The sequence below is a fragment of the Ceratina calcarata genome, unplaced genomic scaffold (genome assembly GCF_001652005.2).
Source record: "Ceratina calcarata isolate Rehan_Ccalc_2016 unplaced genomic scaffold, ASM165200v1 scaffold332.2, whole genome shotgun sequence".
Taxonomy (NCBI): Eukaryota; Metazoa; Arthropoda; class Insecta; order Hymenoptera; family Apidae; genus Ceratina; species Ceratina calcarata.
In genome coordinates, this window is record NW_017155951.1 from 1 (window position 1) to 19,796 (window position 19,796).

Genomic DNA, 19,796 nt, shown 5'->3' on the forward strand with positions numbered 1-19,796 from the left:
CCTATAAATATATTAAAAAAAATTATATAAGACTCTTCTTATTAGGTGTACCTTTGCTAAAAACTTTACATCATATATGTGTTGTAAAAATATGGAATGACACAAAATAGAATTCCCATTTTTTTACTAAAAGTCTATGTAGAATAATGTTTTCATACTTCCTTGACATAGATCATCAATTCTGGACCAATTCCAGAACCAGGCAGAAGAGTGACTGTATGCCTTCCACCGTAATGTGCTTTTGGTATGGGCATCACTTTTTTAATAGTCGGAGTTTTATGTTGTATTTCAAATCCAGACAGTGAAGCACATCTATGAATTTGAAGTACGACAGTCCTTGGACGTAAATATTTAACGACGGACCGAGCAGCCATGTCGAATATTATTCTACAAATTACATAAAAGGCGTAAATTGAATATCAATATCTGGTATTTGACATTAACAAATTTAGTGGTCGTTAGTTTATATTGCATTCTACTACTTTGCAAATATTCTATTTTAACAATACCTTGAAAGTCCTTGCCAACTACGAATTTTCAGCGCCGTTTAAACTATAACTTTCGTAGAATGAAAAATCAGCTTTATAATTTAAAATAATAGCGCCATCTATAAGAATAACATACAACATCACATTTTTATATTTATAGCAGAGTTTATAGTATTCTTAATAATAATAATCTAATTGTTAATACAAGCTATTCTTCATATTATTTCTCGATTTATAATTATGTATTCAATTTTCTCCAAGCATTAATGTTATAAATTTCGAAATTATTGTTCAAGCAATTATAATATAATATATATATACATTAAGGAGAAGTAATATGCATTTTAAAGGCAATGTATTTTACATATAAATACTGGGTTTGTAAAATATTCTTCTTCGTAAAGTAATGAACCAATAGGTCCTTAAAAGAAATTTAACGTACAAATACTTTGAATTGATAGGTCCTGAGATCCCAACAAAGAACCGTTTGATTGTCTTTTATTGTTATTTTAATAGAACGATGTATATTTATAATTTTAAATTGATTATTGCTTATTTAAATATTAAAGGATATAAGATACCTTAAAAGTTTGTAAGTTGTATAGTACAAAGCGCGTTATAATACAATATAAATCAAAGGAGAATAAATTTATCAAATCTGGCGTTTTGCATTGTGCATTGTTCATTGTTCTGAAATGTTGGCTACCCTGATATTTTAAGCGGCAACATGCTACCTGCTAACAAGACTACAAAGACGCCAGAGCATCAAAAAACACGCCGCGTCGTTCTTGTTCGTGTCTCACAAAGATTGTAGTTATTATCCAAGTAAGTACAATAATTAAAAATTCTGACTATACATGTGCACATAGAGCATTAGTAAATGTTAGCTTAAATGTTTGTTATTTACCATCCAATTTTCATATTAATTGAAGAAATAAAATCTGCTTCCCGGCTGCATACCGCCATTTTGCATTGTGTCCGTTACTCTTGACACTTTCGAAGGTCTTTTCTTTTAATTTCATCTCATAACGATAATAATACGTATTTATTGCTATATCATATCATATTTTCTGTTGCTTCAAATTTATATTCAATCGATTCTTTATTCTGATTCAACAAATAGTAAATGTAACAACGTTTTTTCGATCATCTAATTTCGTAGTCGTCATTCGAATATCTTTTGTTATATCGTAAAATACTTACTATAGTCATAAAATGTATTATATAGAATGAGCAAAGGAAAAGAACCATCACCTGCGGAAGCTGAAGGAGAAGAGGAATTCAGCGTTGAAAAAGTTTTGGACAGGAGAGTAGTCAAAGGAAAAGTATGTACAGAACTTTCCAAACCGAGTGTAAGGGAACATCGTTTGGTTGTTACTAATCACTTATTATAAATTAGGTTGAATACTTTTTAAAGTGGAAAGGCTACTCTAATGAAGATAATACATGGGAACCAGAAGAGAATCTTGATTGTCCAGATTTAATTGCACAATTTGAGGAACAACGTAAGAAAAAAGAAGCTGCAGGTGGAAAACGACATGAAGATAAGGAACAGAAAAAGCGAAAAAGCTCACTTGGCCCAGCATCTACTCACCCAAAGAAAAAGATAACTGAAGACAAGAAACCTGAAGGTACATTTTTCAAAAATATATTTAACATATTTGCAAATGCGTGTCATATATGAATAACACAAAGATATTCTGACAGCCCTGTGTCACGTACATATGTGTGACGTAATTGTATTAATATATTTCATATATTTGATTTAATTCAGAGCAAAAAAACATTTGTGTAAAAATTGTATAAGTAACGAAGATGTTATAAGAAAGACACAGTCCACGGAGGACATTTCGAATTCGACCGTAGTCGCGAACATATTAAATAATGTGTAGAGAATGTTTTATTAACTGTTTTTTATTTTATCCAGGATTTGATAGAAATTTAGAACCTGAACGTATTATTGGAGCAACAGACTCAAGTGGAGAGTTGATGTTTCTAATGAAATGGAAAGGAACAGATGATGCAGATTTAGTTCCTGCTCGAATTGCTAACGAAAAATGTCCTCAGATCGTGATAAAATTTTATGAAGAACGACTAACGTGGCATAGCCCGACCCATGACGAGGAAAGTTCAACAAAAGCTGACGCAGAGTAGCGTTCAGCCTTCCGATACATGTATACAGCACGCTTTAGAATTTGCCGCATATAGCAAAAATATAGTGCGTACAAGATGAAACGAGGACTATTAAAACTGGATGCACAGTATATTATAAATTTAAACATTGCTGATGATTAATAGTAAAATCAAATAAGAAAACAAAACTTATTTTACATACTTAGCAACAAAGGAAAGTGATTACTCTTGCATTACATTATCATGAAAATACACGTACGTTTTTGTTTGTAACTATTATTCCCTTCACACAAGTATTAACACAAAATGTTTTGCTACAATTGCTGTGTAGGGAGATTATTAATTCATATATTTAAATTATACATTCAATCATACTTAAATGATCTCTACATAGCAAATGTGGTAACAAATTTTGTTAGAACTAACATTGCTACTATATGTGTTAGAATAAAAAATTTGGTTACAATTAACATTGTTCTAATTGCATACATGCCGTGTTTTCATTCAAAACTATTGTAATTCATCTCCCAGCCCGTATAGGATGTGATTTAGTTGTAAACAATGTCAGTTCTAACATTATTCTAATACGCGCCATTTGATAATTATACAAATAGTTTAAATAAAACTAATATTATGATAGAAATAATTTGTCTTTAATAGAACAGAACAAACATGTCCTCAGGTCTTTTTTTAATTAAATTTTTGTAAGAAAACTAAGTGTGTAAATTAAATGACAATTTAAGCTTTCCCACAACACTCAATACCAATAATATATTTTTGTGTCGTATAAATATTCACTATTGCTTCGTTAATGGTTAAGATGGCATGAATCTGAAGCGTTTTTAGTATGTAAGTATATATATTTGTGTAGTTTATTAATTTGTACGGAGTATTAATTAAACAATTTCTTTTTTCTATACTTTATGAAATGTCTTGATTCTATAAAAATCCCCATTGAAACATATCAAAATAGTTTAGAACATACTTTTATTATCAACGCTTCGTCTTCTTTACATTTTTTTTAAAAATCTTCTGACCTTTACGTTTATTTCTGAAAGGGCCCTTCAGTTTCTGATTTCGTTTCATTTCCCATTCTATTTGTTTGGAACTCGCACCGTCAGCGGTGTTGACAGCATTTGTACCACCAGATTTATGCTTCTGCTTACTATGTTCCTCCAACATTTCTGCGAATTTCTCAGCTGATACAAATATGTTATTGTCAATGCCTTTTGTTTTATTTTTCTTATTCCCTTTGTCATTCAGTTTGTCTATTTGTTGCTTTATACTCGATTGAAGGCTATCATCCAAAATATCTTCATCGTCATTGAGGTCATCATTAAAATCTATATCACTCATATCGTCATCTAAATCACTCAAGTTTTCTAAATCCGCATCTACGTCATCGTTTTCTCCCAAATCATCTTCTGAATCATCCATAGCATCAAAATCGTTACTTGCTTCACTTCTGTCACTATCATCTGCTAAATCTTCATCTTCATCCTTTTCTTTTGTATCTATAATTAAATATAATGAACATTTAAGATATTAGCACAGTTTATTTAAAAAATGATTTGTAGTTTTTAAATGTTAACAGGACTCATTGTACCTTTTCTCTTGCTTCCAGTCTGAATATCGCCCGCAATATCTAAATCTTCAAAATCTTTTCCATCCGTTAATCTATCTAACATATCGTTAAATTCTTCACTGTTAACACTTTCTAGGTCATCTTCAGTTTTAGACGGATGCTTGAATTCCTTTCTCCTTTTTAGATATCGATACAAATATAATTCATCAACGGGAATACGGTCTTCTTTCTCATTAAGATAAGAAGCACTATCAACTGGAATGCACCTAATACCCTTAGGTGTATATCCTGCGCGCTGTGCCAAAGGATCATTCTTTCTCTGTACTTTCTTCTCCTCCAATTTCTTTGGATTTTTAAAAACGTAACGATCTAGGAAACGCATTAAAGATAGATCTTCTAATGGATCGCCTGTATAATCTATTGGCTTCCCTAGATCACAAGAATAATTTATATAATTATATGTAAGTGCAATATATGGCTACACAATGTTTGTAGTGTCAAATATAATACCTTCAATGATAGTGTTTGCAAATAATGCAACACTTGGATGGTAATGTTTAAACAACGCTACCAATTCAGTATTTAAATCTTTACTTATTCCAGCATACGTAGGATTGCGGCAAAAAGGATCATACTCCTTTTGTGTATTAAAATCAACTTTTGTATCATTTTCAGATGTTATTTCAGACTTCGTATCCTCATTCATAGTAGGTACAGTTACAACATTTGTCAATAAGATGGTATCTTCTATGGTGGACGTATCATGAGGTGAATCTGAATTTTCCGAATTTATTGAACTATTTGTTAATTCGGAATGTTCATTCTTAGCTTTAATATAATCTTGCGGTTTCAGTAATAAAGTTTTTAGCTCTTTATGTGTATGTAAAACTTTCGATATTACATATAAAGTAGCGCATGCCATATTTGCAGGAAAATAAAGCATAATTTGTAAACTCCTTTTAATAAAAGCATATAACCGTGACTTATTACGGTCATTTTTAAGAACTCTAAACAATAGATTAAAAAACAGTGCACGTTTGTTTGTTACTACAATTTGTGGATCCAATAACTTTCGATAAAAGGCAGAATAAAATCTGCTTGACTGGACTTCGTCTTTACCTGTAATCTATAAGAATACCATGAAAGCAAAAACTGAAAAATGCACGCATATAACAATTTATCTACTTACTTGATATAATAAATTGAGTGCATTTAAAGAAACATTAAAAGATCCAATATGTACAACTTTGTACACTGATTCTATATGATCATTTAATATACTTGAATCCATTTTTGCAAACGGATATGCTCTATTTACACCAGTTAAAATTGCTGCCATCATTCTGCTATCTGGTTCCCCCTTCTTTAAGCAAGCTTTAAAAAATGCGAAGTAAACTTCAATAAGCGTAGAAGCAATTTTTTCATCTTCTCTGTTTAAAACAAACTGTGTCAATAAGCAAATTGCATAATACTGTGCTCGTTGTGCTACATTTTTTCTGAATAATAATTTTTCAACTTCTTTCAACACGACAAGTTTCATGTTGGGATGTTCGTGTAATAATTTATTCAAGCAGAATATAACTTTCGATCCTATCTTGCTACTTGGATCTCCTATTTTATTTACAATTAATTCTAACAACTTATGTTCTTGTTCAGCATTTCCTATTAGCAGCTCTGTCATAGTTGCTATTGCCAATTCTCGATTTGCGTCTACTGTGTCAGATGCAATAGCAGCTAAAGACATTACGAAACGTTCATAATGTTCACGTAATTGGTCTTCGAAATACCAATGAGCCATAAGCTTTTTCCGTGAGGCGTCTAACTTAACAAGTGTATCTTCAGATTTAGATTTATCAACTTCATCTAAATTTTGTTCCTCAAATTTAAGTAGCTTAAATTCAGGATGAAGCAGATCTGATAAGAACAAGTCTTTTAAAGACTTTATTATCATGCTGCACTGATTATGTTTCGCAACTTTTACTTGATTTATAAGCATAGTCAATCTCGCCAAATTATATTTTGGATTATCCTGTATTAATACTATGCCAGCTGCTACTTTGTCCGATGTCGTCCCCTGTGACAGTGCTGTTTTTAACCATGCTGTTTCTGAATCATTAGACTTTGACTGTTTCAACTGAAACATAGAAGTCTCTCCATTTAAATATCTCTTTGCTTCATCTTTTAAGTTTGATATTTCCGTTTCAGATCTAGAATGTTTTAATGGTTCTTCTCCTTTAGGAAATTCTTCGTACCATTTGTTACTTTTTGTTTTTGATTCATTAAATCCTTTCTTCATCTTATTAAAGATTTGGACGTCTATGTAAAGAAAGAATGTCACAAAATACATACGATTTTAAAAGATGTGCTTTCCTCGTGGTTAACCTTAGTTGTACAAGCAATACAAACCTGTCACAGAAATTAAAGTTTGATGCAAGTCTTACTATAATACATAAAACTGTTTACTATATAAGTATTTATTAACATTTACTTCTTTTATGTGACGTATTTCACTATTGTATTATGCGCTTTGTAAGCAGAGAGAAAATTGTATCTCTGTTATAAGCCCAATATCCAACGTGCTACTGAATCACTATAGTATAGCCAGGTATACTGTGGTATAGCCATCTATTTGCTATTCGATTTAAACATTTATATTTTCAAACTCTCAATGTCTTTTGGATTGGTATTTATATATTAAATAATTATAAATATTTATTCATTAATATAACACTGATGCCTTATCTTAAGGTTTTTATTTTATACATTTCAAAGCTGTACAAACTTTTCGATACATGATTTTGTAAATGTTTATATAAAAATAATAATATTAATCTAATTGTTTCGTATATTAAGCATCTTGCATATGCTTTCTCCTTTTCACTTTATTACTATCTGGTATACCCTTATGCGTTCTCTTTTTAGAAGGCTTGGGACTAGTCTCTGTAATTTCAGAATCTCCATTCTGAAGTGGCATATCCCCATTTGATTCGTTACATGAAACGAAAGAGCTAAAATTGAATGGTTCGAAACCTTCAGAAATCGTTTTCTCACGCAGCATCCGTGCTTCCTTTTTTAATTGTCGTTTGTCTTTTTGTTTTCTTTTATTCTTTTTCTTCACTGCATTCTCCTCCAATTCAGTATCATATGAGTCATTTTGTACATCTTCATTTTCCTCTGTATTATCTGACTGTCTGAAATTGTCTATACCATTCTGTGTTTCTTCATTGACCGTAGCATTCTGTACGTTTTTCCTTTTTTTTGTTTTTAATTCTAAATTATCTTTTCCGCTGTTTGCACCTCCATGTCCATTGATCGTAGTATTTTGTACGTGTTTAATTTTTTTCGATAATCTGAGAGAATAAAATAAGTTAGAAGAGTAAATATGAAGCAATAAAATTTTAGTATTCTAAATTTTTCTGAATTAATACTTACGCATTATGTAGAATTCCAATCTGTACTGCTAGCCTATTATATGCTGTCTTTGTATCTTTTGCAAGAGACACATTATTTCTATATGTTTTGAGTGCATTTGCAACATCATTCCAATTCCATGCTTGTGGTAAATGATGCAGATAAACACTTCTTAACAACGTTAAAAGTGAGCAAATATATCTTTGCCTAACTTCTTTCCCTATTTCATTACCATTGCTTGTATTAATTTGCTGATTCTTTACTTTATGTACATTAGACAATTCTTCAAGTGTGTTAATAGTGTGCTTGGATAACTTTCTTTCCATTTCCATTCTTATATCAGAATGTTCCGTATCTAAATGTACTAACCGACTGTTATTGTAGAAAAGTATTAAAAATTCGAGCGCATATCCCCGCCGGAAAGATCTTACGCTACTATCAAATGCGAAGTCCACCTATAAGAATAAGGAATTGTTATTTGGGGCATGACAGATTTCTTATCGTAATAAAATTTCAGGATGTACCAGCAAAGGTGTTAATTGCCAGTTTCCTTCCCACTGTAATTGTAAGATACTTCTGAACAACAAAGGCGACAGCACACAGTCTCTTCTTTTAAAGAAGGCTGTCAAATTTTCTCCATAAATTTGAACTATAGTCTCTGTAGATACATCAGCTTGCTGTGCACACCTCACAAGGAATGTGCAACATTCTGCTAATTTATCACTCATTTCATGGTAAACTGACGTAGTTCTTTCTCCTTTCTCCATTAATGACTTAAAAAGATGAAAGTTCGAATTACTTAATATGAAATATAATATCATTATTTAACCGCCAAACTATATTATTCATATGACACATACCCTTAATATTACTGTCAATAATTCTTCATCAACATTATTTGTATCTCTAAATTTCTTTACTGCTGATAATGTTTTTAAACAAGATCGGACTCGATCTAAGAGTGGTTTCTGATGAGGATCCTTTATGCAGTATTCCAATAATGCAAAAAGAGGAAGTATCATATCAAGTACAACAGCCATTGACGAAGAAGATTCTAAGTAAGTTTCTAATAAATCTATGACTCGAACTCGAAAATGTGTTAGAGCTTGAGCTGATTTTTCTTGCTTTTTAGATCGTGATTGACGATTTTCTCGAAGAATCCTAAACGCTGCCGCTAATGATTCGTCTAATCGCTTCCCTTCTTCTTCGTTAATATCGTCAACGTCTACATCTTCATCGTCAGTTTGAGCAGAAGCATCACCAAGTGCTTGACGTACTGCCATTCGTAGCCTGTCAGTTATAGTTTCATCTTCATCTTCGTTCATTGATTCCTCATTTGAATCAGAGTCACTGTCTGAAGAAGTTTCCGTTTCATAACTTTCATTAATATCCTCATCGTTAATATCAGAATTTGATTCGCTACACGAACTATTTTCTTCGTCGTCTTCTTCTTCAGAGTCAGAGTCATCGAGACCATTCTTTACAAGTGGTCCTTTTTCATTTCTTACATCTAGCACCTAGAAACGAAGATTTTGGAACAGGATGTTTGTCGATTTTTTACTTTTATTCAATACTTACCGCCAATATTTGATGTATAGCAGTTGGTGTCACGTAAGGACATATATGTGGAAAAACGCATCCAACTAATGACCGTAATAAATGACTATTCTTTGAATAAAAAGACAATAATAAATCAACAACTACTTCTACCCATTCTGGTTCGTCTTTTTCTTTCTTAATACCCGTCTTAGCTTTTCCCGATTTTTTTAACAGCCTCTCATAACAACTTTGTAATTCATCAATGGCTGTAATTGCCATTGATGGATCAGAAAATAATTGTAAGCCCATGTGTAAATTCATTGTGTGAAAAACTGGTACTGCTTCTATCTTTTTTGAGTTCTTTTCTAATTTTTCAATTAAACGTATTACTTTTTCCCAAGATTTGCTTGCCTCATCCGTCAATGGACTTCGTAATTTCAAACTCTCATTTTTTATATGAATATTCAAAAAATGAACTATTTCACTTAATACATGCCGCAAATCGTCCAACTTCTGCAACTTGTGATCTAATGCACGATAAAATGTCTCCTTTAATTGTACTGAAAATTAACAAAATATAATTTAAAAAGGGCAAAAAATTAATTATGTAAAGTAAAATGTTAAGTACAGAAATAATATTTACGAGCAAGATCTATGCCAACATTTGGCATCTCACATAATCCATACATAAACAGGAATTTCAATTGATCTATTCTCCATTCCTTATCTTCAAGCATTTTAGGGTGACCCATTAATCTAATACACACAATAAATGAATTGTATATGTATATTTATGTTTAAATTTAATTTATTTCTTAAAATGTTAAATACCTTGTTAATAAATGAGCAGCATAAATTCTTTCAGCGTTTGTCCAAAACGATTCTGCTTTAGTATTTCGTTTCTCCTTGGAAGTACTATTTTCTATTATATCTCTATATATGTTTGATACTTTCTTAACACCATCGGAATTCATATTACCAGTAAGTATTTGTATTATTTTTATACCTGTCTTTTTCTCAATCATTAAATCACCTGGATACAATATTAATTTCTTTAATACCGTAATCTGTGTTTTTAGCTTAGTACTGTCACTATTTATAGCTGACACTAGCAAATTTAATACTTCTTTAAATCCGAGAAGTACTTCATCCTTATTATGTTTTTTAGATTCAGAGAATTTTTTCAACATATATTGCATGTAATTTGGTGACAATAACGATGGAATCATAGATTTATCTACAATATTTGATAACATGAATTTGAGTAGCTGTATAGCCAAATATTCATCAGGCTTCGATGGTCTTACAAATTGTTGGTCTACACACGACCAAAACTCAGTAACAAGTTTAGTTGATATTATATTCTCACAGAACAGCTTGAATATTGGATGGTGACATGATATGATTCTGGGTAAATCCTAGACATTAATAATACAAAAGTTTAAAAGACATATTTTACAGAAATATTTTGTGTAATGAAAAGGTCTTATAATTACACGTAATTTAAGTTATACTTACCAATAATACTTTCACTATATCACTCATAGATTGTTCCGTAATAATTCCTTTTGTACCAAAATATTTCTTTGAAAATTCATGATTCACAAGTGATGGACACTTATTCTTTACTACTAATAAAGTATAGAATGAATCCAATGTTTGCTCTGTCCATGGCTTACCAAACTCATTTTCAATAACTGGCCAGACTGACTTTTTAATACAATTAGAATCAACTTGATTTATAAACTCAATAAGAAATGAAGTAGAAACAAATGATAAATAACTACGCTGTTTGCCTGCATTAATAAGATCTTGCACAGTTTCTAACTGTTTTTCAACAGTACTATTTGAAAGTACTTTAGATCTTATTAATGCTCCGTACGCTAATATACGTCCCATATAGATATCAGCATTTTCCTAAAAATGATATAATGTTAAATATAGAATACTTATTAAAAGTTTTGTGAAATAAGAACTGTTTTCCTTACACTTTTACTGTTACTATTTACTGGATGTAATTCAGTATTCACTATAGATATAAATTTTTTTATAGATATTTCAGGGTTCAGCATTAAGAAAGTTGCTAAAGTTGTATAAGAACCTATTCTAGTTGTTTTCGAGCCACCTAAGCTTCGAATAAGTCTTTTCATACCATATTCAAATTCTTGATTATCATCTTGCTCCTAAAATATTGTCATTTATAATTATACTCCAAATAAAATAGTAATCATTCTTTACGTCTTACTAAAATTACTTATTCTTACAGGTTACCTTTAAATAAATACTTACTGAATTTTGTTGAATTAAATACTTTAAGAGGGCAATTCCAGCATCTGTTCTTTCAGATTCAGTTTCGCTCCTGAGCCTTGTAAAGCAATCAAGAATCGTGCCATTAACTGTGTTTGTTTCCTTCATTTTGCAATAATTTAAAACAACCTACACCATGTGCGCAGCTCAAACCTCAAAGTCAAACCTGGTCAAACCTACCATCTTTCATTTTTGAATGCATAGACTATATCAATCGATTGATCGTTTTTGCTAAAAATTGTATACTTTTGTTTAGACTTTTTGGACTCCTATATTTAATAACAAAATTTTTGTAAGAATATTATACANGTATAATTGTTTCGCAAAATATTGAAAGGATTCACTCGATACATACAAGTAACTGTCTTAAACTAAGGAACTTTACGTAAATATACGTGATTTAACAATTGTTTGGTGATTATTAGTGTGATTATATTAGAAAAGTGCCATCTTGAATATAGTACTAATATATATCGACCCGCGCGGTCCCGGTCAGTTTCGTGCATCCAATATGGCTGGTCGAAGTGGTTTCGAAGATTCAAGGCAAGTATAGGTTGAAATTTCAATAGTGAACGATAGTTATTAAGATTTTTTAAATTAGTGCACTGTTGTTAGGCAGTCGATACATCGATCCAATGTAGGGACGACTCGTTTCCTTGATAGTTTTACGATTTTAAGGTTAAGTGAGTTTCGATTAGAATGTAACGCAGCACCTTGCAGATATGGTGTCTCCGACACGCGGCTTTATTTTGGCCGGGCAAACAATGATGCACTTCATTCGTGATGTTATTAATGATGATATTATCTTGAATCATGTACGGCATATATACCTCCATTATTTAAAAATGATATTTCGTGCAATGCACAAAAATAACAACTTATATCTACATTATTTGTTAGAATGTGTACTTAAGAAAATTGGTGGCTGAATAAGCATCATAATCGCGAATTTCCGGATTTCTTATTACTATTACAAATTTAGTCTTTGAAAGCAAATACAATACTTATTTAATGGTATCTAATCTAATCTTAAAGTGTTTCCTATTATTTTTTTCCTTGGATGAGGTTAAGATAATGTAATACATAAAAGTGATGCCTCATTTTTTCGCAAGTACTAATAATGAAATATACATGTATATATATGTATATTATACTGTGTATGTGTAATATGTTTTTAAAGGATGAGTTATTCATAAAATTGGTTTGTACTTGCATATTGATAGAAATATTTTTTACTTTTGTACAGAGATCATGGAGGTGGATACCGAAGTGGCAAAAAGCCATTACCTAGTGAACCACCTTATACCGCATTTGTGGGAAATTTGCCACATGGAGTTGTACAAGGAGATATTTGCAAAATTTTTTCAAACCTTAAAGTTAAAGGAGTCAGACTGGTGAAAGATAAAGAAACTGATAGGTTTGTATAACTGTAATAGTATATTATATGAATTAGTTACAGTTATTCCGTAAGTAAGAAAAACATCGTTATATGATTTTATTTTGTTTTTAGGTTTAAGGGTTTTTGTTATGTTGAGTTTGAAGATTTGACAGACTTAGAAACTGCAATGAAAATGGATGGCTTAGTACAAGTAGAACAAAATTTTATTAAAATAGATGTAGCAGATGGAAAGAGAAATGAGAGAGGAGGTGGTTTTGACAGACGAAACCGTACCGGTGGTGGAGGTGGAGGAGGATATAGAGGAAGAGATGGTCCCCGTGGTGGATATGGAGATGATCTCGGTAGCAAATCTATGTATTCCAGTAAGCGTTATGCTTGCCATAACGTGTATCTTAAATAATTTAAGTTCATGTATATAGCATTAATGCGACAGTCTATTACTAAAAAAGAAAATTCTATGTAATGATTACAGGAAGCTATGTAGGTCAGAGTCACGGTGCTAGCAGACAAGGTACTACTTGGGATATGAAGGGTGGTAGCCGGGGCAACTTTAATCAACTTAACGATGATGCAGGAAGTGGAAGTCGGGAATGGTCTCGTAACACGTCATCTAGAATGTATGGTAACAGACCACCACCGCCTGCCCGCGGAGGACCTGGAATGGAACGAAAACCATTTCATGATGAACCAGCATATAAAGATCCACCTCCAGGTTCGTCTATGTACCAAATATTTTACTGTAATATGTAAATAATTTCTAAATTACCAAATTGACGTTAACATTGTCATTACAGCTGACACAGCTGGGAGGAAACGCTTGGTACTAGCACCAAGGACAATACCAGATCCCATAAATGCGATTGCTGAATCAAGTAAATCAAGTTCAATTTATGGCGGTGCAAAACCCCGGGAGGAGAAAATGAGTACTGATGATAAGTAAACACATTATCATCATCATCATTAGTTTCTAATTCCCTAATTTCAGGGAAATGAACTTTCCCAACATAAAAAAAATTTGGAAATCCATGCAAGACACCTTCGTTTCCTCAATTGTAATGGGGAGAATCTCTTCAGAGATAGAATGAAATTGTCATAATTTTTATTTACCCCTAAGGGGACGTCTTCCCCACAAATACATAATTATAAAAAGTGATTTACTGAGATTTTTAAGTTTTATGCAGTTGGCATTTTTAATTGATAATAAAATTTTCTCGCCTAGTGCCCTCTCTATTTACATTAACTTCTTAATTTAAAAACAGAGAATGTAGTAATAAATTGAGAATTTAAAGTAAAAATTGTGTGCACATGCATACTCCAATATAACGTTGGTTATGTGTAATTATATACATATAAATATAATTAATCGCATCACGTATGTATATACATGTATGCACGCGTGCGCGCACATACAGACATTCGTATTATATGTGTATATATGTACATGTATACGTGAATCATGATTTTCATACGGAAAGTATAATATGTATTTTAATATTCATGTCAATTTCATGTTGGGTGTTGTATCGGTTTATAATAATATTGAGGGTATGTGTACAAATCATTGCAAATATATGCTATCACCGTACGTATATTTGATTTCGTGAAAAAAAAGAGAAACTAATTCTAAAAACTATTGTACTCTAGAATAATTTTTATCTCAATGAGTACAAAACTTTGTCCTTGGTTTCATTTCCTTCCTTACAATTTTTACTTTACAATTTAAACCAATCATTGTATGCTTACTAAAACGAATAATGAATAATTGTTTAATATGAGAGATCAATGAAATATAAAAATATTAAACAATTATTTACACGCTTGTGAGGTACTGATAAACAATTGCAAGAAATAAAAGGTATTTGAGTGTTTGGAAGAATTATACATCAGTGAATGCGTATGAGAATAATGTGTCGATTATTACGCAATAATATTGTGTAACAAATTAACTATACTAGTATAAAGGATATCGATCATTTGAAAGAGTATCGATGATTATAAGATAATACAGGAATATTTGAATTAACGATAAATATATTATATAAAACTAAGCTTGTATATGACACTATTTCTTGAATAAAGTAGTTGTTTGCCTTGTATTCGTGTAATACATCATCGTTAGACTAAGTGATAGAAAATAAAATAAAACTTATGTAAACAATATATGTAAGATTCTCTATACACATATATTTTGTAAGTTAACTCTTATTAAATATATTGAAAAGTTGTATTTAAATGAAACATCTTTGTAATACAATTAATATAATTTAACAACCCTGTATATATGGAAGCAAGAAAAGAAACTTATTATTTTCTAGTTTATAATATATAACTATCTGCTTTATTTGTTAGGGGATGGTAGAGTCATTGAGCTCTATGACAGCTCATTGGGTAGAATAGATGTGAAAACGTATATTTCGTAGATTCAAGATAATCTAATCTAATTAGAATTATAAAATACAAGATATAAAGAATTTCATTATAGAGAAGCAACATTATATCACGTTTATATGCATTCTAATTATAGTACTCTTTTTGTAGAATACCAAAGTTATTTCAATGGCCACGCCTAAATTTCTCTCGTATTAAAGCGCCTCCCCACCCTTTCTTTTTCATTTTTACACAGTAGTTCCAATAGTTCCAATATCTTTTCCTGTACAGTCAGCGCAATATCTTTATTATCTTCCATTTTTGCTCGATGTATCTACCATTATAGTTTACTTGTTAAACATTAGTGTAGCTCTACTTATCGTGACAATAATAGAAAAGTTACGAATAGAATAACAAATTCAGATAACCTATTATTCATTTCATTCAGCAAATAACATGTTAAGACAGGCGGTAATCTCGTATTCTGTCACAATACGGCGCCTGTTAGCTTGAAATTTGTTTTCGGGTCGTTCTCAGTTCTCGGTAACGTCTAAAGACGCCACGCAGTCACGTCAAGTTCCTCTTAATTTTCGATCGAATTATTGCGAAAAAATGTCTAGTGAAAGCGTGAAAACGGTAGGTATCAATTAATATTTATGAACTATAAATGAAACTATTTCGATATTGTTTTTCCGATATGTTGGTTAAATATCATTTAATATTTTTTTACAGCGTACGTGTATAAAAGACAAATTTAAATGTAATTTTTATATCTTATGTTTCAGTTTGCTAGCCTTGAAACTCCTGGATATGTGGGATTTGCAAACCTACCTAATCAAGTACATAGAAAATCAGTGAAAAAAGGATTTGAATTTACACTTATGGTTGTCGGAGAATCTGGTCTTGGGAAATCTACATTAGTCAATAGTTTATTTCTTACAGATTTATACCCAGAACGTGTTATTCCTGATGCTATAGGTAAACTAAGCTTCATTTACATATCTATATGGCTCATATATTATAATTAACAATATCATTATCATTTGAACAGAAAAAACTAATCAAACAGTTAAACTCGATGCATCTACTGTGGAGATTGAAGAAAGAGGTGTTAAGCTTAGATTGACTGTTGTTGATACTCCCGGTTATGGAGATGCGATTGACAATACAGACAGTTTTAGAGCTATTATACAGTACATAGATGATCAATTTGAAAGATTTTTACGTGATGAAAGTGGTTTAAATAGAAGAAATATAGTAGACAATAGAATACACTGCTGTTTCTACTTTATCTCACCATTTGGACACGGGTAAGTTACATTAATTATAATTTTATAACGTGAGAGAAATATAAATATTTTTAACATCTGTACTCTTTGTCAGATTGAAACCTCTAGACATAGAATTTATGAAGCAACTCCATAATAAAGTTAACATTGTGCCTGTAATTGCAAAAGCTGATGTACTTACAAAGAAGGAAGTGTTACGTCTGAAAAAACGAGTTATGGAAGAAATCGAGGGTAGTGGTATAAAGATCTATCCTTTACCAGATTGTGACAGTGACGAAGATGAAGATTATAAGGAACAAGTAAGACAACTGAAGGAGGCTGTTCCATTTGCTGTATGTGGAGCAAATACTTTATTAGAAGTTAAGGGGAGAAAAGTACGCGGACGATTATATCCATGGGGAGTAGTAGAAGTTGAAAATCCTGACCATTGTGATTTTATTAAATTAAGGACAATGCTGATGTACGTAGCATTTAACATGCTTATTTAAACCGATTTAGTACAATTTGTAATAAGATTTTACTATATATTATTCATATCTTTATAGCACACACATGCAGGATTTGCAAGAAGTGACCCAAGATGTACATTATGAAAATTACCGTAGTGAAAGATTAGCGAAAGGAGCTCCTGTACCGCCTCGAAGACAGCCGTAAGCAATGTGACATGATTATCAGAAAATGTTTGAGGCATATTATTAATTCACTTCTTACCAATAGCGTTCCAGAATCCGAGAGAACCAATTCTGTGTCAGAAAAGGATCGTATTTTGCAAGAAAAGGAAGCAGAACTGCGACGAATGCAGGAACTTGTGGCAGTGATGCAAGCTCAAATGCAACAGCAACAACCTTAATTATGTACGTCCTGAGCACAAATGATGTGCGAAGAGAAATATATTCTTCGCCATTACAGGTGCCAAAAAGTATATTGAATAGCTACCATGCTACTCAAAACTAATTCCAAAAGAAGTTATTATTACGTTTAAGAATTCATTTTCTACGAGCGTATTTGTAAAACATACGTTCTTTATTTACTAGTTTCGATTTAATACAATGGATCGTAAGCAAAATTATTCAATGTCTTACTAAAATTTCGAGTAATAATATAAGAGATTAATAATACAGGAAATTCCATACAAATCAGTTACATTTGACAACCAATTTGTAATGCTACGACATAGAAAAGTGTGATAAGTGCCTTGCATATTCATTTTTGAAAGAACAATTTATAGTCTTAATTTCTAAAATACAGATGTCAAAAATAGGACAATTCATATTTTATGAACTATGACGTGGTAGTGAAATAGAGAGTACATGACATTTTACGTAAATAATATAAATTTTTGGAAGCACACAATTTGCATATCGTCTAATGTCTAATATATATTTTTTTATACAAAAGGTCTTAAGACTGCCAATAATCAAACTTCCTAATCATTTGGACTAATCAGAAACCAAAAATTTATTTTTTTCTGTGATAAGCAGTGTTAGATAGAAAACGTAATTTCGTTTATGCTTTTGCAATATGTAAAGTATTATACTCAAATGGCATTTATATTTTACTTTTACTTAATAGTATATATTATTAGTTCTCATTTAATCTATTCTACGATTTGCATTCAGGAAAAGACTTACGCAAATTAATTAATACTAATAATTGATCGAGATTGAAAAAGGAAAAGAGATTCGTAAGTGAAATGAATATCTATGTGTTGCGTGAATTTATTTCTTAAATATTGTACTTATTTGTACGCATATTCTACATTATGACGTCCTCGCGCTTTTATATGTATTGTACAGGTATACTCAGAATATGTTTTATACTCTTTTATACAAATATACCTGCTATAAATAATAACATTATTGCCTAAGACCTGTTCATATAGTAGTCTATTGCCGTCGAAAACGCTGCAAAACCTGCTGCTCCAATTAAACCCGCTTTTATACCAGCTGTGAACATAAAGTTATATCTCAGGATTGAAATGTTCATAAACTCCAATTTAAACGTCATAAAGAATTGTACCTCTTAGCCCTATCATTCCACCTGTTAAACCACCAGCATATGTGCCATTCTTCCAATCACTTTTCCCTCTATACTGGAGTTAAATTGTAAGATAATACATTATATTCTATACAGCTGGATATCAGTTATGAAGCTTAAAGGAATATTACCGATTCTATTGTGCATTCGATTGCTGTAAATACACAACCAAGTACAGCGAAATTCTTTGCATAACCCAATGTTGTGATTTTCATTTCCCTAAATACTTCACGGACACTCTGTTGTTTCTCAACAGCAGCCACATTTGGATTCACACTGGACGTAAATAAACCAATCGCAGCTCCTAAGCCATATCCTAAAAATCTAATTTGTTTTTAGTTGGTTCATGATGCAAATGATACCTCTTATTTTAAGTAATAGTGTTAACATACCTATAACACAACTGGCAATACTCTTAAAGGCACAACTTTCCATTATACTTTCTATTAATTTTTCTTCATTAGTTTTCAATTGCACAGGACCTACAGTCCTTGGAAGTATAATATTTTCTCTGAACCTTTGCTGAGTGCTGGTTAAATAAAGGGCTATATTATCTAAATCCTTATTATTTATGCTTGCTTTTGCACTTGTTTCTGACAGTGAAGGACTCATATTAGACATTTTTATGACAAATGTTTAGAGCTATTATAGAAAAAACAAAACACTTTGATAAATATTTAAATACTTTAATTAAAATATCATTGTTATGTATTTTATTTTAACCTCTATATGATTGCAGTTTTTCATAAACTCATGAATTTCAGGTATGTTAAAGGGCAATCGTAATATTTCCAATAATTATTGTAACACCATAAGTGACGTTAAATTTGGAATACACAATATAAATACAATTTCCTTCAGTACCTTCAGTACTAAATTTTCTCTTTGTTATTATAGTAGAGATCGCGCGTGTATATTCATCATGCATATTTCATGCAATTTCATGTCTGTCGCGGTGGCGATCGTGACGATAGGCCGCAGGGCGATTGCGCTCATACATAACTACCGCACGAAAATTTAAAATTACGTCGCTTTCAGCTGTACTGTTTGGAATTTATTATACATTAGAAAGAAACACAAGATGCGCATAATATGTAAAGTACAATACAATTTATCAATCAATCGTTTTCGAGAATTGATCTATTAGTTCTGCATTTGTGTACAAATCACGAAATTCCGAGCGTGAGCACTCTCATTTGTGACACTGAACCTGAGATATACAATAAATATACTTATATATG

At 31.4% G+C, this 19,796-nt stretch overlaps 6 protein-coding genes across 10 annotated transcripts; 3 read left to right on the plus strand and 3 right to left on the minus strand.

Moving 5' to 3' along the window:
• Nucleotides 1-1,199: 1,199 nt before the first annotated feature.
• LOC108624856 (chromobox protein homolog 1) lies at nt 1,200-3,540 on the plus strand. 2 transcript variants are annotated; one of them, XM_018024424.2, is made up of 4 exons: nt 1,200-1,313; nt 1,717-1,813; nt 1,888-2,119; nt 2,416-3,540. In XM_018024424.2, exons 2-4 carry the CDS (start codon nt 1,718-1,720, stop codon nt 2,640-2,642), a joined length of 555 nt encoding a protein of 184 aa, XP_017879913.1. In that variant the 5' UTR covers nt 1,200-1,313; nt 1,717; the 3' UTR covers nt 2,643-3,540. The 2 variants fall into 2 exon arrangements, with proteins under 2 accessions (XP_017879913.1, XP_026669240.1); XM_026813439.1 differs by lacking the exon at nt 1,200-1,313 and adding an exon at nt 1,452-1,490.
• Nucleotides 3,541-3,591: 51 nt separating this feature from the next.
• On the minus strand, nt 3,592-6,885 carry Noc1 (Nucleolar complex protein 1). 3 transcript variants are annotated; one of them, XM_026813438.1, is made up of 5 exons: nt 6,695-6,885; nt 5,396-6,612; nt 4,717-5,332; nt 4,228-4,635; nt 3,592-4,135 (listed from the first exon to the last, which is right to left on the minus strand). In XM_026813438.1, the coding sequence occupies exons 2-5, from the start codon at nt 6,551-6,553 to the stop codon at nt 3,615-3,617; spliced, it is 2,703 nt and encodes a 900-aa protein (XP_026669239.1). In that variant the 5' UTR covers nt 6,554-6,612; nt 6,695-6,885; the 3' UTR covers nt 3,592-3,614. The 3 variants fall into 3 exon arrangements, with proteins under 3 accessions (XP_026669239.1, XP_017879912.1, XP_026669238.1); XM_018024423.2 differs by having other exon boundaries at nt 5,396-6,522; nt 6,613-6,885; XM_026813437.1 differs by having other exon boundaries at nt 5,396-6,885.
• Nucleotides 6,886-6,940: 55 nt separating this feature from the next.
• Mybbp1A (MYB binding protein 1a) lies at nt 6,941-11,721 on the minus strand. The gene is made up of 10 exons (XM_018024429.2): nt 11,446-11,721; nt 11,145-11,339; nt 10,675-11,073; nt 9,988-10,574; nt 9,800-9,912; nt 9,196-9,716; nt 8,478-9,134; nt 8,142-8,390; nt 7,639-8,072; nt 6,941-7,556 (listed from the first exon to the last, which is right to left on the minus strand). The coding sequence occupies exons 1-10, from the start codon at nt 11,569-11,571 to the stop codon at nt 7,055-7,057; spliced, it is 3,783 nt and encodes a 1,260-aa protein (XP_017879918.1). The 5' UTR covers nt 11,572-11,721; the 3' UTR covers nt 6,941-7,054.
• A 195-nt stretch (nt 11,722-11,916) lies between these two features.
• On the plus strand, nt 11,917-15,022 carry eIF4H1 (eukaryotic translation initiation factor 4H1). 2 transcript variants are annotated; one of them, XM_018024411.2, is made up of 5 exons: nt 11,917-12,006; nt 12,710-12,880; nt 12,974-13,224; nt 13,335-13,574; nt 13,657-15,022. In XM_018024411.2, the coding sequence occupies exons 1-5, from the start codon at nt 11,975-11,977 to the stop codon at nt 13,800-13,802; spliced, it is 840 nt and encodes a 279-aa protein (XP_017879900.1). In that variant the 5' UTR covers nt 11,917-11,974; the 3' UTR covers nt 13,803-15,022. The 2 variants fall into 2 exon arrangements, with proteins under 2 accessions (XP_017879900.1, XP_017879901.1); XM_018024412.2 differs by having other exon boundaries at nt 12,974-13,203.
• A 98-nt stretch (nt 15,023-15,120) lies between these two features.
• Nucleotides 15,121-18,374, plus strand: Septin1 (Septin 1). The gene is made up of 6 exons (XM_018024427.2): nt 15,121-15,865; nt 16,015-16,207; nt 16,281-16,539; nt 16,613-16,978; nt 17,064-17,168; nt 17,236-18,374. The coding sequence occupies exons 1-6, from the start codon at nt 15,842-15,844 to the stop codon at nt 17,366-17,368; spliced, it is 1,080 nt and encodes a 359-aa protein (XP_017879916.1). The 5' UTR covers nt 15,121-15,841; the 3' UTR covers nt 17,369-18,374.
• LOC108624859 (mitochondrial import inner membrane translocase subunit Tim22) lies at nt 18,221-19,498 on the minus strand. The gene is made up of 5 exons (XM_018024428.2): nt 19,279-19,498; nt 18,948-19,197; nt 18,687-18,871; nt 18,538-18,610; nt 18,221-18,464 (listed from the first exon to the last, which is right to left on the minus strand). The coding sequence occupies exons 2-5, from the start codon at nt 19,174-19,176 to the stop codon at nt 18,382-18,384; spliced, it is 570 nt and encodes a 189-aa protein (XP_017879917.1). The 5' UTR covers nt 19,177-19,197; nt 19,279-19,498; the 3' UTR covers nt 18,221-18,381.
• Nucleotides 19,499-19,796: the final 298 nt, after the last annotated feature.